The 19,277-nt window shown below is 38.3% G+C and overlaps 1 protein-coding gene across 2 annotated transcripts in view; it reads right to left on the bottom strand.

Annotated features, from left to right (window-relative positions):
* The window catches only part of LOC140679261 (beta-adducin-like), a 59,309-nt gene that overhangs the window by 13,770 nt on the left and 26,262 nt on the right, over positions 1–19,277 (bottom strand). For both annotated transcript variants that reach the window (XM_072914322.1, XM_072914321.1), the window contains exons 7-10: positions 15,115–15,258; positions 10,805–10,903; positions 10,551–10,727; positions 7,027–7,272 (exon numbers count right to left, since the gene is read on the bottom strand). In XM_072914322.1, coding sequence (XP_072770423.1) covers positions 7,027–7,272; positions 10,551–10,727; positions 10,805–10,903; positions 15,115–15,258 — 666 coding nt within the window. The remainder of the gene's footprint in view (positions 1–7,026; positions 7,273–10,550; positions 10,728–10,804; positions 10,904–15,114; positions 15,259–19,277) is intronic.

The raw sequence follows: 19,277 nt of genomic DNA, 5'->3' as shown, positions 1-19,277 counted from the left end.
TGTTCCCGCAGACGAGCGAGCTAAACCCCCTATCGACCCTAGCTTCCCTGGCCTGCTGACATCAACTCCAAAACTGGACAGATCAGCTTTCAGGAAAAGATAGCGGATGAGGGTATGTCTACAGAATATATTAATTGATGAAAACTGGGCTGTCTGCACTCTCAAAGTGCATGTTGTTGCCAAATGTATTTCATATGCTGTAAACCTAGTTCATAGTTGTTCAATCAATCAATCAATCAATCTTTATTTATATAGCCCTAAATCACAAGTGTCTCAAAGGGCTGCACAAGCCACAACGACATCCTCGGTACAAAGCCCACATTGTTAGTTTCCTTTAATGCCAAACAAACACATACCAATCGTTGGTTAGAAGGCGATTGCCGAATTCGTCCTCGCTTTCTCCCGTGTCGCTGGCTGTCGTGTCGTTTTCGTCGGTTTCGCTTGCATACGGTTCAAACCGATATGGCTCAATAGCTTCAGTTTCTTCTTCAATTTCGTTTTCGCTACCTGCCTCCACACTACAACCATCCGTTTCAATACATGCGTAATCTGTTGAATCGCTTAAGCCGCTGAAATCCGAGTCTAAATCCGAGCTAATGTCGCTATAGCTTGCTGTTCTTTCCTCCATGTTTGTTTGTGTTGGCTTCACTATGTGATGTCACAGGAAAATGGACGGGTGTATATAACGATGGTTAAAATCAGGCACTTTGAAGCTTTTTTTAGGGATATTGCGTGATGGGTAACATTTTGAAAAAAACTTCGGAAAATATAATAAGCCACTGGGAACTGATTTTTAATGGTTTTAACCCTTCTGAAATTGTGATAATGTTCCCATTTAAGAATATTTTTCAACGTATTGAGCAAAAAGGTCTCTTTTTTTTTCTACCAAGAAAAGTGCACTTGTTATTAGTGAGAATATACTAATTTTAAGGTATTTTAGGGTTCATTGAGGTTAGCTAATTTGACTTGTTTTGGAAAGTCTTGACAAGCCGAGTTTTCTTGTTCTATTGGCAGATAATTTTGCTTAGTTCAAATAAAATATCCCTAATTTTTGTATATTTTTTTTTCTTGTTTTTGAACACTGACTTTTTTGCACTGATTGTTTATTACAGATTGACAAGTTAAAATGTATTTGGTGTTGCTGCGTTTGTCCACTAGAGGGCAGACGCTGCACTGCAGCAGTCACAGCTGATTCAGAAGTGGCCTTCTCTGCAATGCAGAGACCTTCAGGGAGGTGGGAGGGAGAACCCAGGATGTAAACAGTGAGAAAGCGCTAGCTCCTCCTATTTATATAAAATAACCAGTATCTCAAGTCCCTTTTTCCACATCTACTGCATGTTCCATGGCGCTCGGGGGTCAGCAACTCGCGGCTCCAGAGCCACTGTCATGATCTGTGGTCCGGATCATGTTTTGTTTTGTTATTTTACTCATTAATCGTCTTCCCCACATACTGCTGCCATACTAGTCCATAGCCTGGTCATCTCTCGCCTGGACTACTTCAACTCTCTCCTGTTTGGTCTCCCTCACAAGTCACTTCACAAACTTCAGCTTCTCCAGAACTCTGCAGCCCGGATAATCACCAGAACCCCTTCAATCCAGCACATCACCCCTGTTCTGCAGCAACTCCACTGGCTACCCATCAAACATCGCATCCACTTTAAAATAATTCTCCTCACTTTCAAAGCCATCCATAACCTCTCTCCATCTTATCTCTCTGACCTGATCCATGTCGCCACGCCCTCACGTTCCCTAAGATCCTCTTCATCCATCCATCTCACTGTCCCTTTATTTAAACTGTCCACCGTGTTGTCTTCATTATAACACTTATATAGTAGGCTAATATAGACACTTACTGTACATCATGTGTTGCCTTCACTACAACACTTACTTAAGACTTTTAAAGTCATTTTTATAGTAGGCTAATATAGACACTTATATTATGTGTTGTCTTCATTATAACACTTATATAAGACTTTTAAAGTCATTTTGATAGTAGGCTAATATTGCTAATTAGCCACTTACATCATGTGTTGCCTTCATTATAACACTTATATAAGACTTTTAAAGTCATTTTGATAGTAGGCTAATATAGCTGATATAGACACTTACATCATGTGTTGTCTTCATTATAACACTTATATAGTAGGCTAATATAGCTAATATAGACACTTACTGTACATCATGTGTTGCCTTCACTACAACACTTATTTAAGACTTTTAAAGTCATTTTTATAGTTGGCTAATATAGACACTTACATCATGTGTTGTCTTCATTATAACACTTATATAAGACTTTTAAAGTCATTTTGATAGTAGGCTAATATTGCTAATTAGCCACTTACATCATGTGTTGCCTTCATTATAAAACTTATATAAGACTTTTAAAGTCATTTTGATAGTAGGCTAATATAGCTAATATAGACACTTACATCATGTGTTGCCTTCATTATAACACGTATATAAGACTTTTAAAGTCATTTTGATAGTAGGCTAATATAGCTAATATAGACACTTACATCATGTGTTGCCTTCATTATAACACGTATATAGGACTTTTAAAGTAATTTTAATAGTAAGCTAATATAGCTAATGTAGACACTTACATCATGTGTTGTCTTCATTATAACACTTATATAGTAGGCTAATATAGCTAATATAGACACTTACTGTACATCATGTGTTGCCTTCACTACAACACTTATTTAAGACTTTTAAAGTCATTTTTATAGTAGGCTAATATAGACACTTACATCATGTGTTGTCTTCATTATAACACTTATATAAGACTTTTAAAGTCATTTTGATAGTAGGCTAATATTGCTAATTAGCCACTTACATCATGTGTTGCCTTCATTATAACACGCTTATATAAGACTTTTTAAAGTCACTTTGATAGTAGGCTAATATAGACACTTACATCATGTGTTGCCTTCATTATAACACTTATATAAGACTTTTAAAGTAAATTTGATAGTAGGCTAATATAGCCACTTACATCATGTGTTGCCTTCATTATAACACTCATATAAGACTTTTAAAGTCATTTTGATAGTAGGCTAATATAGATAATATAGACACTTACATCATGTGTTGCCTTCATTATAACACTTATATAAGACTTTTAAAGTCACTTTGATAGTAGGCTAATATAGACACTTACATCATGTGTTGCCTTCATTATAACACACTCATATAAGTCTTTTTAAAGTCACTTTGATAGTAGGCTAATATAGACACTTACATCATGTGTTGCCTTCATTTTAACACTTATATAAGACTTTTTAAAGTCACTTTGATAGTAGGCTAATATAGCCACTTACATCATGTGTTGCCTTCATTATAACACTTATATAAGACTTTTTAAAGTCACTTTGATAGTAGGCTAATATAGCCACTTACATCATGTGTTGTCTTCATTATAACACTTATATAAGTCTTTAAATGTTTTGCAGCTGCAGACCGAATACCGATTACACAATATTTGGGAGTCAAACTTTACTGGAGCTGTCTCCATGACAGTCAGCTACCAATTGTTTTCATATTGCACAAACATCATTGCAGTTTTGTCCAATTTGTTGTAATGTACAAACAAACAAAACAATAATTGTCAACATAGCTTCTTTCACACCGGTATTAAAATTGGTGAATTGTTGGAAAAAAAAAACAGTTTGATGCGCTTTGCAATGTCCCTGTTACAGCAATGCAAGAAGTCATTTCCTTTTTACCTTCCCTAATTTGTGTTTGCGTGTGTGTAAAATGTGTAATATAGTCCCGAATCTCATTAAGATTCAAGGCTTATTCTCTTTGCTCTTCTACATTTCATTGTAATCGCACTCCTGGTCTTGATGGTCTCCTCAGTTGATATGAAGTAATAACATCCGACCTGACACAGCCAACGCCTCCTTTCCCTCACGGGATGAATACATGACTTTATGACTGTCCTTTTGTAGCAGAATTGTAATGATGTCTGGATCATAGACACCATAATTGGGTTGAAGTTAAGCCGGTCATAAAAAGTATGTTTTTTTTAAAACATTGCCCGAATAATTGACGTGTTCAAAGTGCACAGAGCAATGGAGAGACTTGACTGCCGACACTTTGTTCAGGTTAGCATAGCTCCAAGTCTCTAGGTGTCAGCAATGACACACTTTAAAGCAGGCCTGGGCAATTATTTTGACTCGGGGGGCCAAATTTAGAGAGTGTTGTTATAGCACAAACACCCCTAAGAAAAGGCATTGAAGCTTAGGCATGGCTTTGCAAAACGAAACTAAAACTGAACTGGCTGCAAAGTAAACAAAACACAAAATGCTGGACGACAGCAAAGACTTACTGCGCGTGGATCAGAGACTGCGTCTACAAAGTACATCCGAACATGACATGACAATCAACAATGTCCCCACAAAGAAGAAAAGCGTCCGCACAACTTAAATAGTCTTGATTGCGAAAACAAAGCAGGTGTGGAGAATAGCGCTAAAGGGAGACATGAAGCTGCAACAGGAAAATACCAACAAAACGGGGAAAAAAAACACCAAAATAGGAGCGCAAGACAAGGACTAAGACACTACACACAGAAAAACACCAAAAAACTCAAGATAATTCATGGTGTGATGTGACAGGTGGCGACAATACACCTACTTTGAGACAAGAGCTATAGTGATTCATGCTTGGTTATGCTTTAAATTCATATCCAACATTTGCGAGAACGACTTTTTACTGTCGATATCGGCTACTGAGTTTCGTTTTTTAATGATGGAAACAACTTAAAGTTCTGTGCGGCTAAAATATGTAAAATTAATTATTTAATGGCCTTGCAAATATATATCTGCCACCTAATCAACGTTTTGTTCTCCTTCTTTGTGGGTCAACTGCTTCCTGCTAAATTGCAACTTGTGATTGGATACTGTTGCGTCGACCAGCTCTTCCTCCCAGGGAATCAAAGTTACTGGTCAATCCCAAGTTCTTTCGATGACATATATGCTGAGTAAGAGGGAACATCAAGACAGAATAGGAATATTTTCAAGTTTTACTAAAGCTTTAGGACAGGGGTGCTCATTACGTTGATCGCGAGCTACCGGTCGATCTCGGAGGGTGTGTCAGTCGATCACCAGCCAGGCATTAAAAAAATAGTCCTAAAAATGAGCGATCATAAATCTTCACTATGACGTCACTTTCGTCACTTGATTGACATTCACGGCACCCGAGGGTCTTCTGAGATGACGCTGGCTGCTGCCAGCTCATTAAAATTACAGACAGGAAGGCGAGAAGCACTTTATTTCAACAGACTCTGGCGCCGTACCTGTCGTCAAAACTCCAAAGACCGACTGCACAGTTGCACAGTTGCGCTAACAAAATAAGAGTCTCAGAAAGCTGGCGTGCACAAGCTAGCAAGCTACGGAGTTTGCCGACAATGTATTTCTTGTAAAGTGTATACAAAGGAGTACGGAAGCTGGACAAATAAGATGCCAAAAACCAACCACTTTCATGTGGTATTGGACAGAAAGGAGGACTTTTTTTCTCCTCCATTCGAAAATGCGGACGTTATCAGCACTACTGTCTGATTCCAATCAATGCAAGTCATCAGAATCAGGTAATACACCAACTTATATTCTTGTCTTCATGAAAGAAAGGAATCTATATGTGTTAAACATGCTTGTATTATCTTTAAACACCTTAACTTGTTAACAATATTAACTATATGTGTTAAACATGCTTGTATTATCTTTAAACACCTTTAACTTGTTAACAATATTAACTATATGTGTTAAACATGCTTGTATTATCATAAAACACCTTTAACTTGTTAACAATATTAACTATATGTGTTAAACATGCTTGTATTATCTTTAAACACCTTTAACTTATTAACAATATTAACTATATGTGTTAAACATGCTTGTATTATCTTTAAACACCTTTAACTTGTTAACAATATTAACTATATGTGTTAAACATGCTTGTATTATCATAAAACACCTTTAACTTGTTAACAATATTAACTATATGTGTTAAACATGCTTGTATTATCTTTAAACACCTTTAACTTGTTAACAATATTAACTATATGTGTTAAACATGCTTGCATTATCTTTAAACACCTTTAACTTGTTAACAATATTAACTATATGTGTTAAACATGCTTGTATTATCTTTAAACACCTTTAACTTGTTAACAATATTAACTATATGTGTTAAACATACTTGTATTATCATTAAACACCTTTAATTTTTTAACAATATTAACTATATGTGTTAAACATGCTAGCATTATCATTAAACACCTTTAACTTGTTAACAAAAACATATATTTAATAAATAAGTAAATATAAATTATATATATGAATGAGGTAGATCCCCACGCCTTGATCAATTGAAAAGTAGCTCGCCTGCAGAAAAAGTGTGAGCACCCCTGCTTTAGGAGATCATCTTAACCAATACATTCATATCGGCTACTCTAGTTGATCTGACATTCAAACGGAAAAGCCAACTCCTTGCACACAAAGAAAGCCCCCCTCTCTCCCCCTCACAACACTGATAAGGAAGAGAGTGGGGGTTGTATTTCACATTCCAAGGTTAAGACACTAAACAGGCCTCTGAAGACAAGAGAAACTGGTAGAATATACAAAGGAAAAGTACTAGATACTCTAAACATATATGCTCCACAATACTCACTTTGGAATGACAAGTGAGTATCCAATCACAGTCTTGTTAACATCAGGCTACCTGGATAGGCTACTGCCAACAACTTGTGATCTGATTGGCTATCGCAACTGTCTATCAACTGTATGTGTTCTCAAATTCTGTGGCTCTGGTGATCTGCATAGCACCGCCGCGGCTCAAACCAGTGAGTAACCAATCACAGGACGCGTAAATGTCACGTCCAACATCTAGAAGGCCTTACTGACAACAACTCGTGATCTGATTAGCTGTCGCAATTGTCTATCAACTGTATGTGTCCGTTCACTTACAGTGCACAGACATTGTCTCAAACACGCCAAACCTGTCACATCTGTAACTGAACATGCTTACGGTGGTGCGCTGTCCAGGACTGGCCTGCTCCTGGCTGACTTTCTGGTAGGTGTTCGGGGTGTTGAGCCATCGCGTTCTCTCCTGCTGCTGGCGCTGAGTAAAAGGGTGCTGCTTGAGGCCCAGAGGAACTCCGTCGTCGTCAAACTGGTGAAAGGCTGTGGCGGTCGCAGGAACTTCTATATCCCTTCGAGTCCGCGTTCTTTCCAGAAGCAAGGGGAAACGGTACGCGTAGCCTGTACGGTACCCCTGGAAGACACCAGGCGGTAGAGGTTACCATTTTGTAACATATAACTCGATCCAGGCTCACAGTCACCATCACAGCTTACCGTACATGCTTTTCTTCCAATACAGTACTGTACTGTGTAAAAGTCTTAGGTCTGACTAGGATTAGTTGTTCCAGCAACGCAAATCCAGAATACCACATACAAAACCCAAAACCAGTGAAGTTGTCACGTTGTGTAAATGGTAAATAAAAACATAATACAATGATTTGCAAATCCATTTCAACTTATATTTAATTGAATAGACTGCAAAGACAAGATATTTAATGTTCACACTGAGAAACTTAATTTTTTTTTGCAAATAATCATTAACTTAGAATTTAATGGCAGCAACACATTGCAAAAAAGTTGTCACAGGGGCATTTTTACCACTGTGTTACATGGCCTTTCCTTTTAACAACACTCAGTAAACGTTTGGGAATTGAGGAGACACATTTTTTAAGCTTCTCAGGTGGAATTCTTTCCCATTCTTGCTTGATGTACAGCTTAAGTTGTTCAACAGTCCGGGGGTCTCCGTTGTGCTATTTTAGGCTTCATAATGCGCCACACATTTTCAATGGGAGACAGGTCTGGACTACAGGCAGGCCAGTCTAGTACCCGCACTCTTTTACTATGAAGCCACGTTGATGTAACACGTGCAGAATGTGGCTTGGCATTGTCTTGCTGAAATAAGCAGGGGCGTCCGTGCTTGGATGACATCATATGTTGCTCCAAAACCTGTATAAACCTTTCAGCATTAATGGTGCCTTCACAGATGTGTAAGTTACCCATGTCTTGGGCACTAATACACCCCCATACCATCACAGATGCTGGCTTTTCAACTTTGCGCCTATAACAATCCGGATGGTTCTTTTCCTCTTTGGTCCGGAGGACACGACGTCCACAGTTTCCAAAAACAATTTGAAATGTGGACTCGTCAGACCACAGAACACTTTTCCACTTTGCATCAGTCCATCTTAGATGAGCTCGGGCCCAGCGAAGCTGGCAGCGTTTCTGGGTGTTGTTGATAAATGGCTTTCGCTTTGCGTAGGAGAGTTTTAACTTGCACTTACAGGTGTAGCGACCAACTGTAGTTACTGACAGTGGTTCTCTGAAGTGTTCCTGAGCCCATGTGGTGATATCCTTTACACACTGATGTCGCTTTTTGATGCGGTACCTCCTGAGGGATCAAAGGTCACGGGCTTAGCTGCTTACGTGCAGTGATTTCTCCAGATTCTCTGAACCCTTTGATGACATTACGGACTGTAGATGGTGGAATCCCTAAATTCCTTGCAATAGCTGGTTGAGAAATGTTGTTCTTAAACTGTTCGACAATTTGCTCAGACATTTGTTGACAAAGTGGTGACCCTCGCCCCATCCTTGTTTGTGAATGACTGAGCATTTCATGGAAGCTGCTTTTATACCCAATCATGGCTCCCACCCGTTCCCAATTAGCCTGTTCACCTGTGGGATGTTCCAAATAAGTGTTTGATGAGCATTCCTCAACTTTCTCAGTCTTTTTTGCCACTTGTGCCAGCTTTTTGGAAACATGTTGCAGGCATCAAATTCCGAATGAGCTAATATTTGCAAGAAATAACAAAGTTTACCAGTTCGAATGTTAAGTATCTTGTCTTTGCAGTCTATTCAATTGAATATAAGTTGAAAAGGATTTGCAAATCATTGTATTCTGTTTTTATTTACCATTTACCCAATGTGACAACTTCAATGGTTTTGGTTTTTGTAAAAGGAAACCTGTGTGGCTTTCCTAGTATATATATATATATATATTAGAGATGCGCGGTTTGCGGACACAACCGCGGAGTCCGCGGATTATCCGCGGGTCGGGCGGTTGAAATAAAAAAAAATTAGATTTTAAATAGATTCAGGCGGGTGGCAGTTAAACCAATTCGGAAATATATATACATAGTTAAATGTTGTTACCCACATACGAAAAACGAGCAGGCACCTGCAGCATATGCCACAACAGAAGAAGAAAAAAAAAAGAGATGGCAACGCCGACAGCAAACGTGGTACGCGACAAACTAAAAGAGGGAATACTAAAGACCAGGGGAAAAAAAGGCCAGAAAAGTTCAGCGTGGACTCGTTTTTATGAGGTTGTAAATCAGGATGATAGTAATGCTGGCTACGTGATTTGCAAGAGCTGCGACGCTGTTTATGTCTACGACAGTCACAAAACCGGGACATCTAACATGGTGCATCACATTTGTGCAAAACCCAGAACCTCCACAAACACCCTGAGCATGAGCAGTTTCGTCCGCCGTGATCCCAGAAGAGTGCCACAGGATGTTAAAACAAGATAGAACGCAGCTGCCTGCAGCAATTTGAGTGGCGCGAGCGCGCTTGGAGGTGCACTCAGCGCGGCTCCCAGATGATTGCGCACTGGTGTGCGTCTGGGCCGTGACAGCGTGGCACACATTGAATGTCTCTGCTACATTGGATCAGTCTCCTTTCTTTAACAGGCAAAAGCTTTATAACCTCACTAATGCCTTGCATCGTCTATATTAGATATATAACAACGGGCGGGTGCGGTTTTGATTAAATGTTAGTTCGGGTGGATGCGGATGGTTGACGACTTTTGTGATGCGGTTGCGGATGAAATAATTGCCTATCCGCGCATCTCTAATATATATATATATATATATATATATATATATATATATATATATATATATATACATACATACATACATACATATATATATATGTATATATATATATATATATATATATATATATAGATACATACATACATACATCTACACTGACATATATATACACATACATACATACACATATATATATACATATAAATATATATATATATATACACATACTGTACATAGTAGATTATGTTGTGTTGTTTTTCATATAACATTCCTTATCCAAAAGTTAGTTTTTGGGCAGCTAAATTGATTTCAATTCATTTCAATGGGAAATGTTGATTTGAGTTAAAACTGACTTGAGTTAAGAGCTCGGTCACAGAACCAACTAAGCTAAGAAAATGAGGTACTACTGTATCTACTTTAGCAAAAAGCACAATAGCGGTATGGGCAAAGGTCAAAGTTAACAATAGTAAAACACATGTTGACATAAACAGTGCATTTTTAAAGAAATTACCTTTTTATGTAGGCAGAACGGAACACGAAAGACTAAGACTTGATGAGTTGGCCGACTTAAACATGTTAATTTCCACTGTATTTCACTTTTTACTGCTTTAGAACTTTAGTTGTAGAAGTGACTCACCAAGTTATCTAAGGTTCTCATGAGGGCCTCAAACTCGTGTTCTCCAATGCGACTTTTGTGCATGGGGCCAAAGGTGGAGCCGGCTCTGCCCACAGTGCCAGCATAGTTGGGTTTATAGGTGGTGCGGTCCAGCATGATCAGGTTTTTTTCACCGCCCGCACTGCACAGTGCTGACACCTGCCACAAATGATATTCAAAAAATGAGAAACGTTTAGATTCCGATAATATTTGAAGAAGGGTGTACGAGTGTGTACCTGTATCTGACAGGCAGCCTGGATGTGGTAGATCGTGAAGAAGGCCTCTTCCACAGACTCCCCCAGGGCGACTATTCCGTGATTTCTAAGCACCAGTACCTTCACAGCATTGAAATCAACTTGATTAAAATAGTCAAAGTGCGAACTAAAAGCTTAAATCTTGCTGCAGTTCATGATTTGTTCATTTAGAAGCCATTCTTTGCAGCAGTGGTGGTTGCAAATATAGGCCACATGGACAACTGGATGATAGGTGGCAAAAATAATCATTATTATGCTCAGTAGTGCTGAGACCACATGTGTCAAACTCAAGGCCAGGCGGCCAAATCTGGCCTGGAAATAATGTGCATTGATAAAGCACTTCATCTTTCTTACTATATGTATTTGTTCTTTGGTCCGGTGGCCGTGGATGAAGTGCTGGCTGTCCAGAGTCGGGACCCGGGGTGGACCGCTCGCCTGTGCATCGGTTGGGGACATCTCTGCGCTGCTGACCCGTCTCCGCTCGGAATTATCTCCTACTGGCCCCACTATGGACTGGACTCTCACTATTATGTTAGATCCACTATGGACTGGACTCTCTCACTATTATGTTAGATCCACTATGGACTGGACTCTCACTATTATGTTAGATCCACTATGGACTGGACTCTCACACTATTATGTTAGATCCACTATGGACTGGACTCTCACTATTATGTTAGATCCACTATGGACTGGACTCTCACTATTATGTTAGATCCACTATGGACTGGACTCTCTCACTATTAAGTTAGATCCACTATGGACTGGACTCTCACTATTATGTTAGATCCACTATGGACTGGACTCTCACACTATTATGTTAGATCCACTATAGACTGGACTCTCACTGTTATGTTAGATCCACTATGGACTGGACTCTCTCACTATTATGTTAGATCCACTATGGACTGGACTCTCACACTATTATGTTAGATCCACTATAGACTGGACTCTCTCACTATTATGTTAGATCCACTATGGACTGGACTTTCACACTATTATGTGAGATCCACTATTGACTGGACTCTCACACTATTATGTTAGATCCACTATGGACTGGACTCTCACTATTATGTTAGATCCACTATGGACTGGACTTTCACACTATTATGTTAGATCCACTATGGACTGGACTCTCACTATTATGTTAGATCCACTACGGACTGGACTTTCACACTATTATGTTAGATCCACTATGGACTGGACTCTCACACTATTATGTTAGATCCACTATGGACTGGACTCTCCCTATTATGTTAGATCCACTATGGACTGGACTTTCACTATTATGTTAGATCCACTATTAGGGATGACCGATTACATGGACTCGAATCCCTTTTTGAGAACCAGTTACCGTTATCGAGGCCACTATAGTAAAGAAAAAGAGTTGGTTCTTTATTCGAATCCCTGGGAACGAATCCCAAATGGGCAATGTTATGTCCATTTGATTGTAGACTCTTACTGACACCTTGTGGCGATATGAAAATACTACGCGTCAATAGTTTGGGCACTTCCGGGTTGACGACGTCAGTTAAGTTCATGAGACAATTGAGAAGTAGACAAGTTGTGTTAGCTCTTACAAGCCTTGGAAAAGATAAGTCTGTAAGTAAACTGTTAAACTTGTTTATGTAACCTCAATATTAAGGTGGAAAGTGGTTACATTTGATACTAAGATGTTTATGGAAAAACGATTTTTGTGCACTGTTTCAATGGATGTTTTGAGGACTTAAAATGGCTGACAGTCGTGTATTTCCACCATCGAAATAGTTTCAACACTCAGAAGTATTTGTTTGATGATAGTACTGTATATTTGTGTGAAGCTAATATTTACATATTGTGTGTTACATTTCAGTATGTTAATTGAATCACATGGCTTAAACATTTGTCATTGTGTGTATTTCAGTTAAAAAAAATAAATAAAAACAGTCTAGTGCAAGACAAAAGTAAAGATAGGAAAAGACAAAGCAAGATCAACAACAATAAAGAGCCTGAATGGATTAATCTGCTTTGGAACTTTATTAGACGTCTTGGATTGTTTGTTAGCTGTCTGCCTGTGTGTAGTTAGTATGTTCCAATAGCAGCAGAAGTGCACTTTTTGGAGAGCTGTATTATTTTCAGTTTTGTGCCCAAGGGACTGATTTTATTTAACACTATATTATTATTTATACACCTATAGTGATCACAGAGACAGGTTGTTTTTGTGTTACTGTATATATTTGTTTTTCTGAAAAACCCCACTTAATATACTTTGGGTAACAACAGTCAATATTTATTTTTTTTATTTTTTTAGGGGGGTAACAGTCAATATTTATTTATTGTATTTTTTTTCTTATAAAATAAAAGTGAGCTTTTGTTAAACCAAATATTGTGTGTTTTTGTCCATATACAACAACCTATCTGGATTCGATAAAAGAATCTATAAGGAATCAGTTCGATAAGAAGATTCGATAATGGGCTCGAGCTTGATCATTTCTTATCAAACATCATCCCTATCCCCTATGGACTGGACTCTCACTATTATGTTAGATCCACTATGGACTGGACTTTCACAATATTATGTCAGACCCACTCGACGTCCATTGCATCCGGTCTCCCCTAGAGGAGGGGGGGAGGGGGGTGTGTCACCCACATATGCGGTCCTCTCCAAGGTTTCTCATTCATATTGACGTCCCATTGGGGTTGTGAGTTTTTCCTTGCCCTTATGTGGGCTCTGTACCGCGGATGTCGTTGTGGCTTGTGCAGCCCTATGAGACACTTGTGATTTAGGGCTAGGCTCCAGCGCCCCCCGCGACCCCAAAGGGAATAAGAGGTAGAAAATGGATGGATGGATGGATGATTGATTGAATGTAATGTCACATTTTTTTCTACAAAATAGAATTGTGTATGTAATAACATTATGAGGCAATTATATATTATACCCTGAGAGGAACAAGCGGTAGAAAATGGATGGATGGATGGAATTCTTATATACAGGTAAAAGCCAGTAAATTAGAATATTTTGAAAAACTTGATTTCTTGCTGGTAGACGGCTGCGTTGACCCTGGATCTCAGGAAACAGAGTGGACCGACACCAGCAGATGACATGGCACCCCAAACCATCACTGATGGTGGAAACTTTACACTAGACTTCAGGCAACGTGGATCCTGTGCCTCTCCTGTCTTCCTCCAGACTCTGGGACCTCGATTTCCAAAGGAAATGCAAAATTTGCGTGGTTGGGTGATGGTTTGGGGTGCCATGTCATCTGCTGGTGTCGGTCCACTCTGTTTCCTGAGTTCCAGGGTCAACGCAGCCGTCTACCAGCAAGTTTTAGAGCACTTCATGCTTCCTGCTGCTGACCTGCTCTATGGAGATGGAGATTTCAAGTTCCAACAGGACTTGGCGCCTGCACACAGCGCAAAATCTACCCGTGCCTGGTTTACGGATCATGGTATTTCTGTTCTAAATTGGCCCGCCAACTCCCCTGACCTTAGCCCCATAGAAAATCTGTGGGGTATTGTGAAAAGGAAGATGCAGAATGCCAGACCCAAAAACGCAGAAGAGTTGAAGGCCACTATCAGAGCAACCTGGGCTCTCATAACACCTGAGCAGTGCCAGAAACTCATCGACTCCATGCCACGCCGCATTAACGCAGTAATTGAGGCAAAAGGAGCTCCAACCAAGTATTGAGTATTGTACATGCTCATATTTTTCATTTTCATACTTTTCAGTTGGCCAACATTTCTAAAAATCCCTTTTTTGTATTAGCCTTAAGTAATATTCTAATTTTGTGACACACGGAATTTTGGATTTTCATTTGTTGCCACTTCAAATCATCAAAATTAAATGAAATAAACATTTGAATGCATCAGTCTGTGTGCAATGAATAAATATAATGTACAAGTTACACCTTTTGAATGCAATTACTGAAATAAATCAAGTTTTTCAAAATATTCTAATTTACTGGCTTTTACCTGTAGTATATTCACTGTAACAAGTGGCCCTCTGAGAGCAGCCATAGCTGCAATGTGGCCCTCAGTGAAAAGGCGCTAGACCCCCCCTGACTCATCATACATGTGTCACATGGGCGCCCTCTACAGGCAGCATGTAAGTGGCCCAATTGACTCCTGCTCTCAGAAGTGGATTACACCATACCGAGTAGTAAACTTTACTGCTGGTCCTCAGCCCTCAGGTTCCATCCATCCATTTTCTTATTGAACTCACTTCAATCTTAATATTGCTGGCGGTCTGCACAAAGCAGCTGCTCAATTACATTTCTCTTTTGAGGTGCGTCTACTTTTTGTCGTGTGCCTACTTTGCAAGTTGGCCCGAGGCTCTTCTGAAGCTCCACACGTTCTTCCTCCGCCTCCATGACGCCGTTGTATTCGAAGTAGGCGACGTCGCCGACCAGCAGGGCCTCGTGGGACAGCGGCAGGAGGCCACATTTAACTGCTGACACCTTAAAACAGACATTTGTCAGTCAAACTTGATGGTTACATCAACCAACTAAGCACATGACTTCAAGGGGAACTGCACTTTTTGAGCACAATCATTTTGAAACCTATGACGACGGATGTTTTTTTTGTTTTAATGCATTCTAAATATTAAATAAACCTAAATAAGAGTCAGCTTACAGCAAAGCTCCACTATTCCGCCCATAAAATCTGATAAATAACCATTAAAAAAGCGCCAACAATACTCAATTGACATTTCGTGACTTGAATATTAACCAAATATTATTGATATTGTTATTATAAGTGCTAACGCAGACTAACTATTTATAGCGGTGATGTGATCACTACCGTGTGTCCCTATGTTTACATCATCGAGTGGTCTGCTGCTTCCTCGCTTCCCTGCTCCCTGTGTGGTTTATTCTAGATAAGGGTTGTCAAACTTGTTTTCATTGGCTGCCATTAGAGGGCCGCTTGTAACAGTAAATAATTAGTGAATTTACCTATGAATTTTAATATTTAAAAATTGTATTACGTAAAGAGTAAAACAAATCTGTGGATTTTACCACTGTTTTTTTACAGAAAAAAACTGGCAGCTTAGTTGCCAGACTTTTACTGTAAAATATATGTTGTTGTTTTTTAATATTATTATTTTTACAACATATTACTGTAAATAGAAATACAGTACCGCTGTTTAGTTTTATTTTGGCAACTCGACTGCCAGTTTTTACCATAATAAAATGTGGTACCATAAAATCATCAACTGTGGATTTTACAGTAAAAACAAAACATAACTGACAGCTAAGTCGACAGAATTTTATTGTAAAAAAACAAAAAACAAACATTGGTCGTTTTTTTCAACTTACATATACTGTAAAAAACTCTCTAAATTTTACAGTAAAATTTTACAGTAAAATTTTACAGTAAAATTTTACAGTATAATTTTACAGTAAGATATATTGGTCATTTTGATAGTGTACAATTTGATGGATAACTTGCTTCGAAATCATAAGTTAAGCAGATATTTAAGTATTTATTTGGATTTTGACCAAAAAAGTTGCATAATATAATATTTGTTGCAATATTGGACACTATTTGTTTTTCCTGTCATTCTAGAAAAAAAAAACCTAATACCTTTAGTAAGAAAATAAGAAAGTAAAGAAAGAAAATATAAGGTATTTTATTGACACAGAGGCAGGAGGCCACATTTAACTGCTGACACCTTAAAACAGACATTTGTCAGTCAAACTTGATGTTTACATCAACCAACTAAGCACATGACTTCAAGGGGAACTGCACTTTTTGAGCACAATCATTTTGAAACCTATGACGACGGATGTTTTTTTCATTTTAATGCATTCTAAATATTAAATAAACGTAAATAAGAGTCAGCTTACAGCGAAGCTCTACTATTCCGCCCATAAAATCTGACAAATAACCATTAAAAAAGTGCCAACAATACTCAATTGACATTTCGTGACTTGAATATTAACCAAATATTATTGATATTGTTATTATAAGTGCTAACGCAGACTAACTATTTATAGCGGTGATGTGATCACTACCGTGTGTCCCTATGTTTACATCATCGAGTGTCTGCTGCTTCCTCGCTTCCCTGCTCCCTGTGTGGTTTATTCTAGATCAGGGTTGTCAAACTTGTTTTCATTGGCTGCCATTAGAGGGCTGCTTGTAACAGTAAATAATTCATGAATTTGCCTATGAATTTTAATATAAAATGTTTTTTTTTTACGTAAAGAGTAAAACAAATCTGTGGATTTTACCACTGTTTTTTACAGGAAAAAAAACTGGCAGCTTAGTTGCCAGACTTTTACTGTAAAATATATGTTTTTTTTATTTTTATTATTATTATTTTTACAACATATTACTGTAAATAGAAATACAGTACCGCTGTTTAATTTTATTTTGGCAACTCGGCTGCCAATTTTTTACCGTAATAAAATGTGGTACCATAAAATCATCAACTGTGGATTTTACAGTAAAAACAAAACATAACTGACAGCTAAGTCGACAGAATTTTATTGTAAAAAAACAAAACAAACATTGGTCGTTTTTTTCAACTTACATATGCTGTAAAAAACTCTCTAAATTTTACAGTAAAATGTATTGGTCATTTTGCTAGTGTACAATTTGATGGATAACTTGCTTCGAAATCATAAGTTAAGCAGATATTTAAGTATTTATTTGGAATTTGACCAAAAAAGTTGTATAATATAATATTTGTTGCAATATTGGACACTATTTGTTTTTCCTGTCATTCTAGAAAAAAACCCCCATTTTCTTTAGTAAGAAAATAAGAAAGTAAAGAAAAAAAATATAAGGTATTTTATTGACACAGAGGCAGGAGGCCACATTTAACTGCTGACACCTTAAAACAGACATTTGTCAGTCAAACTTGATGTTTACATCACTAACTAAGCACATGACTTAAATGGGAACTGCACTTTTTGAGCACAATCATTTTGAAACCTATGACGACGGATGTTTTTTTCGTCTTAATGCATTCTAAATATTAAATAAACCTAAATAAAAGTCAGCTTACAGCAAAGCTCCACTATTCCGCCCATAAAATCTGATAAATAACCATTAAAAAAGCGCCAACAATACTCAATTGAAATTTCGTGACTTGAATATTAACCAAACATTATTGATATTGTTATTATAAGTGCTAACGCAGACTAACTATTTATAGCGGCGATGTGATCACTACAGTGTGTCCCTATGTTTACATCATCGAGTGGTCTGCTGCTTCCTCGCTTCCCTGCTCCCTGTGTGGTTTATTCTGGATCAGGGTTGTCAAACTTGTTATCATTGGCTGCCATTGGAGGGCTGCTTGTAACAGTAAATAATTCATGAATTTGCCTATGAATTTTAATATTAATTTTTTTTTTAACGTAAAGAGTAAAACAAATCTGTGGATTTTACCACTGTTTTTTTTACAGAAAAAAAACTGGCAGCTTAGTTGCCAGACTTTTACTTTTTTAAATGTTATTTAAGGACTTAACTGCAATAATAAACATATGTTTAATGTACCCTCAGATTTTTTGTTAAAATAAAGCCAAAAATGCAATTTTTTTGTGGTCCCCTTTATTTAGAAAAGTACCGAAATAATTTTAGTACCAGTACCGGCACCAAAATATTGGTATCGTTACAAAACTAATACATATATAGACACACACAGACATTTACAAATACATATACACACATATACAGAATACACATACTGTATACATAAACACACAAACATATATGCTCATTGCTAACTAGTAAGTGTAACTAACTGCAGAGCAAATGTCGTGAGTTGTTTACTCCTGCAGATGGCACCATTATGAAACATCAACACAGTATCAGTGCAGTGTCGATACAGCCAGTGAGTGTGCCATCAACACTGTTGACTTTTGCTAGCATTTAAGTCCCATCTTAAAACTCATTTGTATACTCTAGCCTTTAAATAGACCCCCTTTTTAGACCAGTTGATCTGCCGTCTCTTTTCTTTTCTGCTCTGCCCCCCTCTCCCTTGTGGAAGGGGGGCACAGGTCCGGTGGCCATGGATGAGGTGCTGGCTGTCCAGGGTCGGGACCCGGGGTGGACCGCTCGCCTGTGCATCGGTTGGGGACATCTCTGTGCTGCTGACCCGTCTCCGCTCTGGATGGTTTCCGGCTGGCCCCACTATGGACTGGACTCTCACTATTATGTTAGATCCACTATGGACTGGACTCTCACTATTATGTTAGATCCACTATGGACTGGACTCTCACTATTATGTTAGATCCACTATGGACTGGACTCTCACTATTATGTTAGATCCACTATGGACTGGACTCTCACTATTATGTTAGATCCACTATGGACTGGACTCTCACTATTATGTTAGATCCACTATGGACTGGACTCTCTCACTATTATGTTAGATTCACTATGGACTGGACTCTCACTATTATGTTAGATCCACTATGGACTGGACTTTCACTATTATGCTAGATCCACTATGGACTGGACTTTCACTATT

The sequence above is a fragment of the Nerophis lumbriciformis genome, linkage group LG12, assembly GCF_033978685.3.
Source record: "Nerophis lumbriciformis linkage group LG12, RoL_Nlum_v2.1, whole genome shotgun sequence".
NCBI lineage: Eukaryota > Metazoa > Chordata > Actinopteri > Syngnathiformes > Syngnathidae > Nerophis > Nerophis lumbriciformis.
Note: the sequence above shows the minus strand (reverse complement) of the source record. Positions and strands in the feature narration are given on the sequence as shown.